The sequence below is a fragment of the Bufo gargarizans genome, unplaced genomic scaffold (genome assembly GCF_014858855.1).
Source record: "Bufo gargarizans isolate SCDJY-AF-19 unplaced genomic scaffold, ASM1485885v1 original_scaffold_1750_pilon, whole genome shotgun sequence".
Classification (NCBI taxonomy): Eukaryota; Metazoa; Chordata; class Amphibia; order Anura; family Bufonidae; genus Bufo; species Bufo gargarizans.
The window spans coordinates 29394-48667 of NW_025334496.1; the positions used below are offsets into that span (position 1 = coordinate 29394).

A 19274-nucleotide genomic window follows, 5' to 3' on the forward strand; every position below is an offset into this window, starting at 1 on the left:
GAGAGGTCCCGTAACAGAGAATCTGTCTTCATGTCAGCAGAGAATTAGTCTGCATGTCATAGCAGAGAATGAGGCTTCACGTCAGCCACCACTGCAACAGTCCATTCTCAGATATTTAGGCCTAGCACACAGGCAGAGGAGGGAGGTCCCGTAACAGAGAATCTGTCTTCATGTCAGCAGAGAATTAGTCTGCATGTCATAGCAGAGAATGAGGCTTCACGTCAGCCACCACTGCAACAGTCCATTGGCATATATTTAGGCCCAGCACACACACAGGCAGAGGAGAGAGGTCCCGTAACAGAGAATCTGGCTTCATGTCAGCAGAGAATCAGTCTGCATGTCATAGCAGAGAATGAGGCTTCACGTCAGCCACCACTGCAACAGTCCATTGGCATATATTTAGGCCCAGCACACACACAGGCAGAGGAGAGAGGTCCCGTAACAGAGGATCTGGCTTCATGTCAGCAGAGAATCAGTCTGCATGTCATAGCAGAGAATCAGGCTTCACGTCAGCCACCACTGCAACAGTCCATTGTCATAAATTTAGGCCCAGCACCCAGGCAGAGGAGAGAGGTCCCGTAACAGACAATCTGGCTTCATGTCAGCAGAGAATTAGTCTGCATGTCATAGCAGAGAATGAGGCTTCACGTCAGCCACCACTGCAACAGTCCATTGGCATATATTTAGGCCTAGCACACAGGCAGAGGAGAGAGGTCCCGTAACAGACAATCTGGCTTCATGTCAGCAGAGAATCAGTCTGCATGTCATAGCAGAGAATGAGGCTTCACGTCACCCACCACTGCAACAGTCCATTGGCATATATTTAGGCCTAGCACACAGGCAGAGCAGAGAGGTCCCGTAACAGACAATCTGGCTTCATGTCAGCAGAGAATCAGTCTGCATGTCATAGCAGAGAATGAGGCTTCACGTCAGCCACCACTGCAACAGTCCATTGGCATATATTTAGGCCTAGCACACAGGCAGAGCAGAGAGGTCCCGTAACAGACGATCTGGCTTCATGTCAGCAGAGAATCAGTCTGCATGTCATAGCAGAGAATGAGGCTTCACGTCAGCCACCACTGCAACAGTCCATTGGCATATATTTAGGCCTAGCACACAGGCAGAGGAGAGAGGTCCCGTAACAGACAATCTGGCTTCATGTCAGCAGAGAATCAGTCTGCATGTCATAGCAGAGAATGAGGCTTCACGTCACCCACCACTGCAACAGTCCATTGGCATATATTTAGGCCCAGCACCCAGGCAGAGGAGGGAGGTCCCGTAACAGAGAATCTGTCTTCATGTCAGCAGAGAATTAGTCTGCATGTCATAGCAGAGAATGAGGCTTCACGTCAGCCACCACTGCAACAGTCCATTGGCATATATTTAGGCCCAGCACACACACAGGCAGAGGAGAGAGGTCCCGTAACAGACAATCTGGCTTCATGTCAGCAGAGAATTAGTCTGCATGTCATAGCAGAGAATGAGGCTTCACGTCAGCCACCACTGCAACAGTCCATTGGCATATATTTAGGCCCAGCACACACACAGGCAGAGGAGAGAGGTCCCGTAACAGAGAATCTGTCTTCATGTCAGCAGAGAATTAGTCTGCATGTCATAGCAGAGAATCAGGCTTCACGTCACCCACCACTGCAACAGTCCATTGGCATATATTTAGGCCCAGCACCCAGGCAGAGGAGGGAGGTCCCGTAACAGAGAATCTGTCTTCATGTCAGCAGAGAATTAGTCTGCATGTCATAGCAGAGAATGAGGCTTCACGTCACCCACCACTGCAACAGTCCATTGGCATATATTTAGGCCTAGCACACAGGCAGAGGAGAGGTTCATTCAACTTTGGGTAGCCTCGCAATATAATGGTAAAATGAAAATAAAAATAGGATTGAATGAGGAAGTGCCCTGGAGTCCAATAATATATGGTTATGGGGAGGTAGTTAATGTCTAATCTGGACAAGGGACGGACAGGTCCTGTGGGATCCATGCCTGGTTCATTTTTATGAACGTCAGCTTGTCCACATTGGCTGTAGACAGGCGGCTGCGTTTGTCTGTAATGACGCCCCCTGCCGTGCTGAATACACGTTCAGACAAAACGCTGGCTGCCGGGCAGGCCAGCACCTCCAAGGCATAAAAGGCTAGCTCTGGCCACGTGGACAATTTAGAGACCCAGAAGTTGAATGGGGCCGAACCATCAGTCAGTACGTGGAGGGGTGTGCACACGTACTGTTCCACCATGTTAGTGAAATGTTGCCTCCTGCTAACACGTTGCGTATCAGGTGGTGGTGCAGTTAGCTGTGGCGTGTTGACAAAAGTTTTCCACATCTCTGCCATGCTAACCCTGCCCTCAGAGGAGCTGGCCGTGACACAGCTGCCTTGGCGACCTCTTGCTCCTCCTCTGCCTTGGCCTTGGGCTTCCACTTGTTCCCCTGTGACATTTGGGAATGCTCTCAGTAGCGCGTCTACCAACGTGCGCTTGTACTCGCGCATCTTCCTATCACGCTCCAGTGCAGGAAGTAAGGTGGGCACATTGTCTTTGTAGCGTGGATCCAGCAGGGTGGCAACCCAGTAGTCCGCACAGGTTAAAATGTGGGCAACTCTGCTGTCGTTGCGCAGGCACTGCAGCATGTAGTCGCTCATGTGTGCCAGGCTGCCCAGGGGTAAGGACAAGCTGTCCTCTGTGGGAGGCGTATCGTCATCGTCCTGCCTTTCCCCCCAGCCACGCACCAGTGATGGACCCGAGCTGCGTTGGGTGCCACCCCGCTGTGACCATGCTTCATACTCATCCTCCTCCACCTCCTCCTCATCCTCGTCCTCCTCGTCCTCCAGTAGTGGGCCCTGGCTGGCCACATTTGTACCTGGCCTCTGCTGTTGCCAAAAACCTCCCTCTGAGTCACTTCGAAGAGACTGGCCTGAAAGTGCTAAAAATGACCCCTCTTCCTCCTCCTCCTCCTCCTCCTGGGCCACCTCCTCTTCCATCATCGCCCTAAGTGTTTTCTCAAGGAGACATAGAAGTGGTATTGTAACGCTGATAACGGTGTCATCGCCACTGGCCATGTTGGTGGAGTACTCGAAACAGCGCAACAGGGCACACAGGTCTCGCATGGAGGCCCAGTCATTGGTGGTGAAGTGGTGCTGTTCTGTAGTGCGACTGACCCGTGCGTGCTGCAGCTGAAACTCCACTATGGCCTGCTGCTGCTCGCACAGTCTGTCCAGCATGTGCAAGGTGGAGTTCCACCTGGTGGGCACGTCGCATATGAGGCGGTGAGCGGGAAGGCCGAAGTTACGCTGTAGCGCAGACAGGCGAGCAGCAGCAGGATGTGAACGCCGGAAGCGCGAACAGACGGCCCGCACTTTATGCAGCAGCTCTGACATGTCGGGGTAGTTGTGAATGAACTTCTGCACCACCAAATTCAGCACATGCGCCAAGCAAGGGATGTGCGTCAAATTGGCTAGTCCCAGAGCTGCAACGAGATTTCGCCCATTATCACACACCACCAGGCCGGGCTTGAGGCTCACCGGCAGCAACCACTCGTCGGTCTGTTGTTCTATACCCCGCCACAACTCCTGTGCGGTGTGGGGCCTGTCCCCCAAACATATGAGTTTCAGAATGGCCTGCTGACGTTTACCCCGGGCTGTGCTGAAGTTGGTGGTGAAGGTGTGTGGCTGACTGGATGAGCAGGTGGAAGAAGAGGAGGAGGAAGCCGAGAAGGAGGAGGTGGCAACAGGAGGCAAAGAATGTTGCCCTGCGATCCTTGGCGGCGGAAGGACGTGCGCCAAACAGCTCTCCGCCTGGGGCCCAGCTGCCACTACATTTACCCAGTGTGCAGTTAGGGAGATATAGCGTCCCTGGCCGTGCTTACTGGTCCACGTATCTGTGGTTAGGTGGACCTTGCCACAGATGGCGTTGCGCAGTGCACACTTGATTTTATCGGATACTTGGTTGTGCAGGGAAGGCACGGCTCTCTTGGAGAAGTAGTGCCGGCTGGGAACAACATACTGTGGGACAGCAAGCGACATGAGCTGTTTGAAGCTGTCTGTGTCCACCAGCCTAAATGACAGCATTTCATAGGCCAGTAGTTTAGAAATGCTGGCATTCAGGGCCAGGGATCGAGGGTGGCTAGGTGGGAATTTACGCTTTCTATCAAATGTTTGTGAGATGGAGAGCTGAACGCTGGCGTGTGACATGGTTGAGACGCTTGGTGACGGAGGTGGTGGTGGTGGTGTTGGTGGTACATCCCCTGTTTGCTGGGCGGCAGGTGCCAACGTTCCTCCAGAGGCGGAGGAAGAGGCCGAGGCGGCAGCAGCAGAATAGGCCGAGGCGGCAGCAGCAGAAGAGGTAGCAGGGGGAGCCTGAGTGACTTCCTTGGTTTTAAGGTGTTTACTCCACTGCAGTTCATGCTTTGCATGCAGGTGCCTGGTCATGCAGGTTGTGCTCAGGTTCAGAACGTTAATGCCTCGCTTCAGGCTCTGATGGCACAGCGTGCAAACCACTCGGGTCTTGTCGTCAGCACATTGTTTGAAGAAGTGCCATGCCAGGGAACTCCTTGAAGCTGCCTTTGGGGTGCTCGGTCCCAGATGGCGGCGGTCAGTAGCAGGCGGAGTCTCTTGGCGGCGGGTGTTCTGCTTTTGCCCACTGCTCCCTCTTTTGCTACGCTGTTGGCTCGGTCTCACCACTGCCTCTTCCTCCGAACTGTGAAAGTCAGTGGCACGACCTTCATTCCATGTGGGGTCTAGGACCTCATCGTCCCCTGCATCGTCTTCCACCCAGTCTTGATCCCTGACCTCCTGTTCAGTCTGCACACTGCAGAAAGACGCAGCAGTTGGCACCTGTGTTTCGTCATCATCAGAGACATGCTGAGGTGGTATTCCCATGTCCTCATCATCAGGAAACATAAGTGGTTGTGCGTCAGTGCATTCTATGTCTTTCACCGCTGGGGAAGGGCTAGGTGGATGCCCTTGGGAAACCCTGCCAGCGGAGTCTTCAAACAGCATAAGAGACTGCTGCATAACTTGAGGCTGAGACAGTTTCCCTGGTATGCATGGGGGTGATGTGACAGACTGATGGGGTTGGTTTTCAGGCGCCATCTGTGCGCTTTCTGCAGAAGACTGGGTGGGAGATAATGTGAACGTGCTGGATCCACTGTCGGCCACCCAATTGACTAATGCCTGTACCTGCTCAGGCCTTACCATCCTTAGAACGGCATTGGGCCCCACCATATATCGCTGTAAATTCTGGCGGCTACTGGGACCTGAGGTAGTTGGTACACTAGGACGTGTGGATGTGGCAGAACGGCCACGTCCTCTCCCAGCACCAGAGGGTCCACTAACACCACCACGACCATGTCCACGTCCGCGTCCCTTACTAGATGTTTTTCTCATTGTTATGGTTCACCACAACAACAAATATATTATTTGGCCCAATGTATTGTATTCAAATTCAGCGGGATATAAATTTGAGGCCTAGTATTTAGGCGCTGGGTGACCGGTATGGATTTAGTGACAGAATTAGACTTGGAAATGCACAGAAGCGTGTGTGTGAAGTTATTCTGAATGACCCTATGTGCACCTTCAATATGATCTACCCTTTTAGGGATAGATTTCAAATAGCTCTGATATAGCAGAAACGACTAAATTATGAAATTGCTAAATTGGGAATTGTATTTCAACCCAGAACAAAAAATGTGCTTTGACGGACACTAAATAACTTTCCCAGCCACAACAGGACAGCGGTAACGAGAGATTTAGCGGGATATAAATTTGAGGCCTAGTATTTAGGCGCTGGGTGACAGGTATGGGTTTAGTGACAGAATTAGATTTGGAAATGCACAGTAGCGGGTGTGTGAAGTTATTCTGAATGACCCTATGTGCACCTTGAATATTATATACCCTTTTAGGGATAGATTTCAAATAGCTCTGATATAGCAGAAACCACTAAATTATGAAATTGCTAAATTGGGAATTGTATTTCAACCCAGAACAAGAAATGTGCTTGAACGGACACTAAATAACTCGCCCAGCTACAGCACTAGGGACAGATTTAGCGGGATATAAATTTGAGGCCTAGTATTTAGGCGCTGGGTGACAGGTATGGGTTTAGTGCCAGAATTAGACTTGGAAATACACAGTAGCGGGTGTGTGTGAAGTTATTCTGAATGACCCAATGTGCACCTTGAATATTATATACCCTTTTAGGGATAGATTTCAAATAGCTCTGATATAGCAGAAACCACTAAATTATGAAATTGCTAAATTGGGAATTGTATTTCAACCCAGAACAAGAAATGTGCTTGAACGGACACTAAATAACTCGCCCAGCTACAGCACTAGGGACAGATTTAGCGGGATATAAATTTGAGGCCTAGTATTTAGGCGCTGGGTGACAGGTATGGGTTTAGTGCCAGAATTAGACTTGGAAATACACAGTAGCGGGTGTGTGTGAAGTTATTCTGAATGACCCAATGTGCACCTTGAATATTATATACCCTTTTAGGGATAGATTTCAAATAGCTCTGATATAGCAGAAACCACTAAATTATGAAATTGCTAAATTGGGAATTGTATTTCAACCCAGAACAAGAAATGTGCTTGAACGGACACTAAATAACTCGCCCAGCTACAGCACTAGGGACAGATTTAGCGGGATATAAATTTGAGGCCTAGTATTTAGGCGCTGGGTGACAGGTATGGGTTTAGTGCCAGAATTAGACTTGGAAATACACAGTAGCGGGTGTGTGTGAAGTTATTCTGAATGACCCAATGTGCACCTTGAATATTATATACCCTTTTAGGGATAGATTTCAAATAGCTCTGATATAGCAGAAACCACTAAATTATGAAATTGCTAAATTGGGAATTGTATTTCAACCCAGAACAAGAAATGTGCTTGAACGGACACTAAATAACTCGCCCAGCTACAGCACTAAGGACAGATTTAGCGGGATATAAATTTGAGGCCTAGTATTTAGGCGCTGGGTGACAGGTATGGGTTTAGTGCCAGAATTAGACTTGGAAATACACAGTAGCGGGTGTGTGTGAAGTTATTCTGAATGACCCAATGTGCACCTTGAATATTATATACCCTTTTAGGGATAGATTTCAAATAGCTCTGATATAGCAGAAACCACTAAATTATGAAATTGCTAAATTGGGAATTGTATTTCAACCCAGAACAAGAAATGTGCTTGAACGGACACTAAATAACTCGCCCAGCTACAGCACTAAGGACAGATTTAGCGGGATATAAATTTGAGGCCTAGTATTTAGGCGCTGGGTGACAGGTATGGGTTTAGTGCCAGAATTAGACTTGGAAATACACAGTAGCGGGTGTGTGTGAAGTTATTCTGAATGACCCAATGTGCACCTTGAATATTATATACCCTTTTAGGGATAGATTTCAAATAGCTCTGATATAGCAGAAACCACTAAATTATGAAATTGCTAAATTGGGAATTGTATTTCAACCCAGAACAAGAAATGTGCTTGAACGGACACTAAATAACTCGCCCAGCTACAGCACTAAGGACAGATTTAGCGGGATATAAATTTGAGGCCTAGTATTTAGGCGCTGGGTGACAGGTATGGGTTTAGTGCCAGAATTAGACTTGGAAATGCACAGAAGCGTGTGTGTGAAGTTATTCTGAATGACCCAATGTGCACCTTGAATATTATATACCCTTTTAGGGATAGATTTCAAATAGCTCTGATATAGCAGAAACCACTAAATTATGAAATTGCTAAATTGGGAATTGTATTTCAACCCAGAACAAGAAATGTGCTTGAACGGACACTAAATAACTCGCCCAGCTACAGCACTAGGGACAGATTTAGCTGGATATAAATTTGAGGCCTAGTATTTAGGCGCTGGGTGACAGGTATGGGTTTAGTGCCAGAATTAGACTTGGAAATACACAGTAGCGGGTGTGTGTGAAGTTATTCTGAATGACCCAATGTGCACCTTGAATATTATATACCCTTTTAGGGATAGATTTCAAATAGCTCTGATATAGCAGAAACCACTAAATTATGAAATTGCTAAATTGGGAATTGTATTTCAACCCAGAACAAGAAATGTGCTTGAACGGACACTAAATAACTCGCCCAGCTACAGCACTAAGGACAGATTTAGCGGGATATAAATTTGAGGCCTAGTATTTAGGCGCTGGGTGACCGGTATGGATTTAGTGACAGAATTAGACTGGGATATGGCCAAAAAATAAACAGACTATTGCTGGTTAAATGTACTTGGTGTGACAGCTTCACCCTGATGTAGGCTTTAGCCAAAAAACAACCACACCATTGAGGGTTAAATGCACTTGGTGACAGGCGCAGCTTGCCCCTGATTTAGTATATGGCCAAAAAATGAACAGACTATTGCTGGTTAAATGCACTTGGTGTGACAGCTTCACCCTGATGTAGGCTTTAGCCAAAAAACAACCACACCATTGAGGGTTAAATGCACTTGGTGACAGGCGCAGCTTGCCCCTGATTTTGTATATGGCCAAAAAATGAACAGACTATTGCTGGTTAAATGCACTTGGTGTGACAGCTTCACCCTGATGTAGGCTTTAGCCAAAAAACAACCACACCATTGAGGGTTAAATGCACTTGGTCGCAGCTTGTGCTGGCGCACCACAAGACACAAAATGGCCGCCGATCACCCCAGAAAAATGTGACTGACAAACGGTCTGGGCAGCCTAAAAACAGTGAGCAATTGAGGATCAGCAGCTCAATGATCCACAGCTGCAGATCGATCAGTTAATCAAGTCCTTTGGAGGAGTTAATCTGCCTAATCTCGCCCTACTGTCGCAGCCGCAACCTCTCCCTACGCTAATCAGAGCAGAGTGACGGGCGGCGCTATGTGACTCCAGCTTAAATAGAGGCTGGGTCACATGGTGCTCTGGCCAATCACAGCCATGCCAATAGTAGGCATGGCTGTGATGGCCTCTTGGGGCAAGTAGTATGACGCTTGTTGATTGGCTGCTTTGCAGCCTTTCAAAAAGCGCCAAGAAAGCGTCACAAAAGCGCGAAGAAAGCGACGAACACCGAACCCGAACCCGGACTTTTACGAAAATGTCCGGGTTCGGGTCCGTGTCACGGACACCCCAAAATTCGGTACGAACCCGAACTATACAGTTCGAGTTCGCTCATCCCTAGTGGGCAACAAAAACAAAAGGAGAAAACCGCGCTGCTCAAAATAGGTATAAACTCACATTAGGAGTAAAAAAGGAGTGTCTTTGCGATGTTATTGCCCCTGACGAAGCGGAGGCGAAACCCGGGTCGGGCGTTTGATGAGAGGACGTGCACATTTTATATGATTGTTGTTGGCAGTACTTCACTATGTCGGGCTATTTCTTCTGTTCTCTAGGAGATTAGGGCATCGACTTTTGTGATAATCCATGCAGGATACTGAGGAATAATATCGCAAAGACACTCCTTTTTTACTCCTAATGTGAACTTATACCTATTCTGAGCAGCGCAGCTTTCTCTTTCTGTTTGATTTGCAGAGAGAGCTGAGCCTCTAGGTGTAACGGCAACACCCCCTTGCTCCAAGAGGCTCATTTGGATATACTTAAACAGGCCCCCCTTGCCTTTGGTGCACCTTCAATTATGTATCTATGTCTGCAGGACGGTGGTAAAGTTAGAAACTGTGGCGGGGTAGAGGAGCGATGTCTCCCTGCACTGCCATTATCTCTGATAGGCTTCACTCCTAATGCCTATAGCCTATCAGAGGCCAGCACAGCGGCCTGATGTAATCATCATTGTGCCGCCTTAGCCAGGCAGCGTACGGCTCAGGAAAGAGGCTGGAAGAGGCTTGCACTGCACCGCTGACAACAAAGGCAAGTATTTGAGTTTATTGTTTTTTATTTTGCACCATGCTGTTCGGCCACTACTGGGGCATCTACTGGGGGCACTAAATAGGGTATTTTGTACTTGCACACATAAGGGGGCAAGGACTATAGAGATACTGGCTCTACTGGAGGTATTTTGAGTACTGGCACACAGAACGGGGCATGTTTTATACTGAGACATTTTAAGGGGGCATTTTTGTACTGGCACGCATTATGAGGGGGCATTTTTTGCATTGGTCCAAATTATAAGGGAGTATCTTTTGTGCTGGTGCACATTACAAGGGGATATTTTTTGGGCTGGAGCACATTACAATTTTTTTTTTGTACTGGGACACATAGGGTATTTTTGTACTTTGGTCCTGCAATGAATCAAACATTGCATTAGTGATGAGTTTCTTCTTTTTGGCTAATAATATAGAATATTTTAAAATCAGAAGTCATTCAAGATGACAAGCTGTCACGGCTAAGGATGGGGAAAACCCTCAGCCGTGCGATGCCCGAAGATGTTAAGCGCTGCTTGGCCAGGATGACAGAATTAGGGAGCAGGTCACCTCCTATCGCGTCCCTAACCTGACCCTGACTCCTAACCATATGAGCCAACCCTGAAGGTGGGAGGGCTCATACACCGTATGCTTTGGGGTCCCTGATAGCCCTCAGGATTGCCCTGGAACAAGGAGCAGGGTAAGACGACCTGTTCCTCCTAGGCACGGAGGAACAGGAGTCTCACTAGCCAAGCTGCAAGGGGAAAAGAACATAAACAGCCTATGGGTATGGCAGGAGGATGAAAAGCACTTCCACACCTACCTGCCACAGACACACAGACTGGATCCTGTGCAACACAAGCTAGTGTCCACACCCAAACACCAATGGACACAGCACACACACAAACACACGGGAACCCAGACCCATAGGTGCATAACATAACAAAGGAAAACATCAAGTGGACATCAACATAAACCCAAGAGTCACAATTTGTTTATGACCACAAGGGTGGCCCCCACTGGCAGATGGAAATACAAGGAGGGTGTCTCCAGCAAAGCATGGCTGAAGCACCCCTCAGCTTCTGATCTCCAACAAGGCTTTATAGCCCAAAGTGGCCACACCCACGCGGACACACCCAGTGCTCACAGCCTATTAACCCTTCACACACCAGACAAGGGAAGACAGCAACTTAAAGGGGAGTGAACACACAAACAACCCCGTGCACACCAAACATGGGAAGTGCACACCAATCACACAAGTGGCCAATTGCAACCGCACGCACAACACAGCAAGCTGCCACGACACAGCTCAGGCTGCCATGCTGCCACATAAATACTGTTGCCAGCGGCAACCACAGGTGAGGCAAATACCACAGCACTCACCTGTGATTGACAACCAAACCAAACCGCTGACAACCGCATGCGGTTCAGGAGTCACGGTCATGGCCATGGCCGTGACACAAGCATTTACTGTATTTTTCTGCTCATAAGACGCAACTTTGAATCAATTATTCAATTAATTAAAGCTCATACAGTACGTCACATCATACCATTGGTCTGAAGTCTAGCAGATGAACATCATCTAAAGACACATATTAGGGGGCATTTTTCTACTGTCACACATTATAAGGATAATTATTACTAGTATGGGCACAATGGGGCATTATTACTACTAGGGGCACTGTTAATGGACCTGCCTGCCGAATTCCTTTAATGCAAGTGTGAAAGTACCCTTAGTGTGTACTTTTGAGCACAATTTAGGTCCAAATGAATGGTAACCCGAACAGCCAGCAGTCGATCAATAGGTTAAAAATAAACCCGGCTCTTTTATATTTCAGCATCTCAGGAGCAGATGACCCCACTGATCATTTCTGTAATAGCTATAAATATGTGTAAAAAACGTTCTGTAGCCGCCAGCTCCCCTCTGGGTGCAAAGGCACAAGTCTAGCATGATCATTATCTGCTGTTCAGAGAAAGAGATGACGGCATAAACAAAACTAGATGCAATTTATTCTTTAGTGTTTTTTTGTCACTCCATGTTGACTTCCACTGCAGATTTGGCTCATCTAATAGTGCTGTGCTTCAATTATAATAATTTCCTATTTATATTGTGTCACCTTACTGAGAGCTTGACGTGGCGGATGTACATTCATAAATAGAGATGAGAGAATTTCTCAAAAATTAGATTTGTCCAGTTCGCCAAATTTTCCGAAAAGATTTGATTCAAATTTATTTGTGGCAAATCGCGTAAAAAAAAAAAGCTATTTCCTGGCTGCATAGAGCCTGTATAGATGTGCAGAACACTGTGCCTTGCAGTAACACGCATAGGGAGTCTGCTGTGGTAGTGAAACAAAATTCTGTTTCGGCAAAAGCTGGTACTTGCGGATGCTTGCGATTTTCACGCAGCCCCATTCACTTCTATGGGGCCTGCGTTGCGTGGAAATCGCACAATATAGAGCATGCTGTGATTTACACGCAACGCAGAAGTGATGCGGGAAAACCAACACTCATCTGCACGGCCCCATAGAAATTAATGGGTCCGGATTCAGTGTGGGTGCAATGCGTTCACCTCACACATTGCCCCCGTGCGGAATACTCGCCCGTGTGAAAGGGGCCTAAGAGTTGCTGCATGTTTCTCAGATAATATATAGTTCTGGATGATGTTCAGCTTTTTACCAGACATTGACCCTGTCATGAATTAGGGTAAATTATTAAACCCCATCATCTCCATTGCAATCAGTAGGCCTCATGTATCCAAACTATTTTAGAAAAACGTAACAATAGTGAACATTCAAAGCTTATAAAATGAAAGCTGAAATTGCTAAGAGCTGTTTCCCCTTCATTCCCAAAAACTGAACCAGTGCCGATGAGATGATGGTTGGGGTGGCTCTTGTCTTCACGAGACAACCCCTTTAAACCCTTAGAGGAACTTGCGATTTTCAATTTTTGTGTTTTCGTTTTTCACTCCCCACCTTCCTAGAACCATAACTTTTTTATTTTTCCATTCATATACCCTTACCCTGCTTTCACACCTGAGCGTTTCTCAAACGCGCGTTTTACGCGCGTTTTTGTCGTGCGTTTTTATGCGCATTTTTTTGTAATAGTAAACGCGCGTTTGACGCGCGTTTGTGTGATTGACTGCAGTGTCCTATGGCCACAAACGCGCGTCAAAACGCCCCAAAGAAGCTCAAGTACTTGATTATGCGTCGGGCGTTTTACAGCGCGATCGTACGCGCTGTAAAACGCCCAGGTGAGAACCATTCCCATAGGGAAGCATTGGTTTTCATGTGTTGAGCGTTTTACAGAGCGTTTGAACGCGCTGTAAAACGCTCAGGTGTGAACTTAGGGTTATGACGGCTTGTTTTTGTACTTTCTAATGGCACCATTCAATATTGCATATGGTGTAGTGAGGAGTTATAAAAAATGCGGTAAAATTGATCTGTTATAATTTTTCTCCAAGTCAGTACGATTAGAACCATACCACACCTGTGTATTATTATTTTATTTTTTTTGCATTTTAATACTGAAATAAAAAAAAACTTGAATTTTTTTTTTTCTTTTCATCACCATATTCTGATCCCTACAACTTTTTTGTTGTTATGTGTACGGTGCTGGATGAGGACTCATTTTTGCAGGGCAATCTTTACTTTTCATTGATTCCATTTTGAAGTGTGTGTGACTTTTTGATTATTTATTATTGAATTCTTTTCAGGAGGTAAAGTGACAAAAATTGCGAATTGGCCATTTTTTTTTTTTTCCATTACACCATTCGCAATATGGGATAAATATTGTTATATTTTAACAGTACGGGTGTTTTCAGATGTGGCGATGGATGCCTATAACTTTTTTTTATAGTTTTTTTTATTTTGGGGACAGGGTGGTGATTTGAACTTTTATATATATTTTTTTTATATTTTTTAAAACTTTTTAAACTTTTTTTTAAGGCACCTTGTATAACTGGCGATCATTAGATTGCCAAATGTGTTCTGTGATGGGTATACATCCATCACTGAACACACCATTCACTTTATACCAATACAGTGTTCCCTGCAGCCTGTATTGGTACAGTTGCAAGAGGTGGTGTCCGAGATCCCCAAGGGCCAAGCCAAGTAATTGTAAGTTTTCATGTGAAATATGTTTATGTTATACACATATAGCATACGCCGTGCCCCACAATATACAGTATACCGCTACACTGTGTAGTCTGTTCTATAAGCACCATTGTTTTGTGGCGGCGGACAGAAAATAATCTGGAAGTGCCCCTCCCGAGACCAGGCTCTGGATCCGCCACTGAACGGTAAACGTATGTATCGCATCATCTCACCTGGACAATGGCCGATATGCTTCACTCCTGTCATATATTTCTGCTCTGGATGCAGGCCTCCTGTGATCTATGTATCTAGATGTGGTTGCTGGATACTGAGAGTAATAGTCCATCCACTGGCCAGGCCATGCTTGATGGCCTCCTTGCATTGGATATGGAGAGTAATATCCGTAATCACCATGTTTGGGATGATATGGAGGTGGTGGCGGACACATTCCTCCTCTCCAGTGGCCCATATCTGCAGGTGGTCTGGCGTGGGACTGCTTGAACCAATAGGGGGGGCCATGGTTCATTTTAATCAAGAGCTGTCACCTGTAAGTCCTAGAAGGTAATAATTTAAATTAGTTCACTTTTAATAATGTCCGTTATCCCAGTACCTGACACTTCAAGGGAATGTGTCACCAAAATGTTTTTCTGCTGGTTGAAAACAGATCACAATACATATCCTTTTCTTTAAACCATTTTTTATTTTTTTTAACAGCATTTGGATATATGCTTTATGGCAGCCCCATGGTCCATAGACACAATGGACAGGAGCTGACTCACTGCCTTCTATGGGAGAGTTTTTTAGGCATCCTCTGTGACCTGTGCAAAAGGGAGAAGATAAGCTGTGATATCGCCAATTGTGAATGGTGTATCCTATTTTATCTATATAGAGATTATATCTGTCATTGTAATCCTGTCTGTGATGATAAGCAGATAACTACAGTAAAGTGATCTGTATAGACCAAGAAGTGGCGACTATTATTAGGCCTAGTGAGCAGTGCAAAAACTGCTTGATTTTTATTGTTGACATGGAAAATTCTAAATAACCGACAAAAATTATTTAAAAATACTAATGTAGCAGAGCTAAACTTGATGGTTAACAATGGCAAGAAAATGTTAATTGTCTTTTTCAATGGATTTAAATGGCCTTTGTCACAAGATAACACTATGACGTGTTATCAGAGTCAGTTTTAGCTTGGCTAAATCTGTATGTGTGACATAAAAATATGATTTAAAGGCTATGAATACCTTTGGGGGAAATTTTTTTATGATTGTATTTTACTCATTTTGGTTTCAAAATCATAATTTTTCAATGATTTTTTGACTCAAAATGAGTAGAATGCAATAATTAAAAATTTCCACTCTACAACTGCCGTGCCCTCTCCACTTTGATCGACAGGACCAGATGTGATGACATTTACACACCTTGTCCTGTCAATCAATGTGCAGAGGGCATGGCAGTTGCAGAGAGAGCAGAGCCTCTAGGTGTAATGGTAACGCCCCCGTTGCTCCTAGAGGCTAATTTGCATATATTAAAACATCATTTTTCTCAGCAATGCGGGCACATATAAACATAGGACCAACACAGATGCCTTCAGCTGCCAAGTGCACATGTAACAGGTCAGACAGTGTCATAGGTACAAAACTGCTGACAGATGCCTTTTAACCAATAGATCATTTCCTGATGACATATTCCCTTTAAAGTGAAGCTCCAGAATATTTGCAAGAAAATTCCTAATATTATGTATATTGTGAATTGTTCCCTATAGAAGCAGGAGTGACATGAATAATCAGAGAAGCTATATAAGATTTTTCTACAGCTGTTCTCCTGGTTATATCAGCAGAATCCTGACTCCATTTATCACTATATTCAAAGGCCAAATAAATAGTCTATTACTTCAGGTAGGTAAGCATACTGCGCTTTAGAGCGGTGGTCATAGCTAAGCGCGCCACCTTAGGGCTCATGCACACAAACTTATTTTTCTTCCATCTCCATTCAGTTTTTTTACAGGTCCGTATACTGAACCATTTATTTCAATGGGGCTTGAAAAAAAAATACGGAAATGAGTTTGTGTGGATTCCGTGTCCGCATGTCCGTTCCGCCAAAAAATATAGAACATGTCCTATTCTTGTCCATTCTGTGGACAAGAACAGGCATCGTTACAATGGATCCGCCAAAAAACGGATGCAACATGGACGTCACATGGATGTTATCTTTTTTTTTGCGGATCCGTGTTTTTTGTGGACCGCAAAATACATATGGTCGGTGCATGAACCCTTGTATTAAAATGGTTGTGAGCTTTTGACATCACTTTTTATTATGTGGTTGAGATTTCCTGCTGAGCTGCACTCCCATTGCTGTTGCTCTCTTCATTTTCCCGATGAATGGGTGACCCAACAGTCGGACATTCACCAATCAGGTGAATGTACGAAATAAAGGGGTAACTAAAACCCAGTCATACACGACATACAGTAACTGTCCGACCAACAGCAATTTCTCCCCATCCCCCAATCACCAAGCATCCATGTGTTGTGAATGGGAGAGATCAATGCCTAACATCTTTCGCAGGCAGTTACCACCACCCGACCCTTCCCTCTCCTGACATCTGCCATCGGAGAGAAACAGGATATATAGGAAAAAATATCATGGCGGTCTGGTGTGAAAGGAGAAGATGAGGAAAGAGAACATCTACATCAAATGAGATGTCACTGGATGTAAGAGGTATGGGGGGCTGTATTACCCTACATGTTTTGTATTGCTGTATGTAATGTTAGGAGGTTAGGATGAGAACAATTTTTGCCTCAAGCTGCAGAAAGGCTAGATGCACCCCTGTTCCAGACACTAGCAGTACTGTGTAGTGGTCATTCTTGGGTCGAGGTGGTCAGCTCCCATCCACTTGCATAGGAGCTGAGCTGCAGTGTCTAAGAATGGTCACCAGTGTACAGCGCTGTGGTGTTCCGACTCGTACAATGTTTACTTCCAGAACCGTGGCTGCCGCCGGGGGTCGGACCCCCCAGTGATCTGATATTGATGACCTATCCCAATGATGGCTAATCTCCGGCACTCCAGCTGTGGTGAAACTACAACTCCCAGGATGCTCCATTCATTTCTATGGAGTTTGGAGAACAGCCAAGAAAGTGTACATCTTGGGAATTGTAGTTTTACCACAGCTGGAGTGCCAGAGGTTAGCCATCACAGCCCTATCCTGAGGATAGGTCACCATAACTAACTCATACCTACCTAAGAGAGTATAGAGAAGGTTTAGCTGGACACTGTCCAATGAACAGCTCATAAAACAATAGAGTGCACCAACCTAATTCCCATTATAGATGGATCTGTATACCTCTACCTAGAAGGCATTTCCCTAAGGGTCCGTTCACACATCTGCAATTCTGTTCCGCATTTTGCGGAACGGAATTGCGGACCCATTCATTTCTATAGGGCCGCACGATGTGCTGCCAGGATGCGGATATGCGGACCCGCACTTCCGGGTCCGCAATTCCGATCCCGAAAAAAATTGAACATGTCCTATTCTTGTCCGGAATTGTGGACAAGATTAGGCATTTTCTATTAAGTGCCGGCGATGTGCGGTCTGCAAAATGCATAACGCACTTTGCTGGTGTCCGTGTTTTGCGGATCCGCAAAACACACACGGATGTGTGAATGGACCCTTACATATAGGGTGATGTGAATAAAATAATGCTACTGTCTAATCCAATGCTGTAAGCCATTACCTAAGCAGTGCAATTACAAATGTCAAAAAATATAAAATCATTACCTATAAAATCACATAAAATATATAACGAAAGCCTAAAAACCGAGAAGAGACTCACCTGCGTCAGTTCCAACAGAGGAGGCCGGAATCTGAGCAAATTGTACCAAAGTCCACCTGCCACATGCACACAGGGCTTCATGGATCAGCTGCAAGTCTTTGTATACAGACAAGAAATAATAGAGGGTCAAGGTACATGTGCACGATGACAAACCTATTCAGCCTGGCCGCAGCTAAGAGACATCACGAGGACGAGCCTGCTCTATAACAAATCCATTACTGCAGTGCAATCAAACTGTAGTCCACTACTGTATCACAGAAAGAAGGGATGAACGTGAGGATACAATGCATTTCCACATACCATGATAGCATTAAACGGCATCTGTCAGCAGTTTTGTCCCTATGACACTGGCTGACCTGTTACATGTGCGCTTGGCAGCTGAAGACATCTGTGTTGGTCCCATGTTCATATGTGTCCGAAGTTTTAATATTTGCATACATTTTTCTCAGCAATGGTGATTTAGAAATCCGCGGCATGTCAATTATGTTTTCGTATATTTTTGTGCAGTTTCCACCTTTTTCAATAAAAAGGTGAAAACTGCATCAAATCCACACCAAAAACCGCAAGTTATGGTGTGGAAATGCACGGAAATCTGCATGAAAATTCGCACAGATCTTCTAAATGTTTAGCCGCACCCATTTTCAGGTAGCCTAATTCTGTATGTTACGCTGGGTTCAGACCTGAGCGTTCGCGATGGAGCGCTCTGTATGCGCGATTGTACCGGCGTTTGCAATCGCGCATACAGAGACAAGCGAACGCCCATTGTCGCGCGTTTCCGGAAGTCTATGTACGGGAACGCGCGACAAGACGCCCCAAAGAAGCTCATGTACTTCTTGGGGCGTTGGGCGTTTTACAGCGCGATCGTACGCGCTGTAAAACGCTCAGGTGAGAACCATTCCCGTGGGGAATCATTGGTTCTTGCCTGTTGAGCGTTTTACAGCGCGTAGGAACGCGCTGTAAAACGCTCAGGTGTGAACCATGCCGATAGGGAAGCATTGGTTTCTCCTTGTTGAGCGTTTTACAGCGTGTAGGAACGCGCTGTAAAACGCTCAGGTGTGAACCCAGCCTTAGGGGCAGATCACACCGAGCTTTTTTTTGTTGATTTTGGAGTATTTCCGCTTCAAAATCAGCTCCCAAAATTTCTCAAAACAGACTCCAATTCATTTCAATGGGAAGCGGCATTTGTTTTGTTTTTTTCCACGTGGAAAAAAGAAGCAGCGTGCCCTATCTTGGGGCCTAATGCGCGCTGAAGCTCCCATTGAAATGAAAGGAAAGCGTCCAAAAATAGCTTTGCATGTGATCTGCCCCAAAACCACAAGCTGAAAATGCAGTTTTGTATTGAAGCAAACCCCATTGTTTTAAAAAAAAAAAAAATGGATCAAATAAGCGCTGAAGTGGACTTTCAAAATTCGTCATCTGAACATGCCTTTAGGCCGTGAGCGGTCCGTAGTAACCCGGCCTGGATTCCTGCTGAGAGCAGGAGCGCACGGCTTCATTGGTTGCTATGAA

General features: G+C 45.8%; 1 protein-coding gene across 1 annotated transcript in view; it reads right to left on the reverse strand.

The window, feature by feature from the left end:
* Positions 1-17901, reverse strand: part of LOC122923576 (protein transport protein Sec16B-like) — a gene marked incomplete at its 3' end in the record, with an annotated part of 41620 nt that extends 23719 nt beyond the window's left edge. Inside the window, exons 1-2 of the mRNA XM_044274424.1 lie at positions 17766-17901; positions 14166-14486 (exon numbers count right to left, since the gene is read on the reverse strand). Of these exons, the coding sequence (XP_044130359.1) occupies positions 14166-14458 (293 nt within the window). The remainder of the gene's footprint in view (positions 1-14165; positions 14487-17765) is intronic.
* Between the last annotated feature and the right edge of the window lie 1373 nt (positions 17902-19274).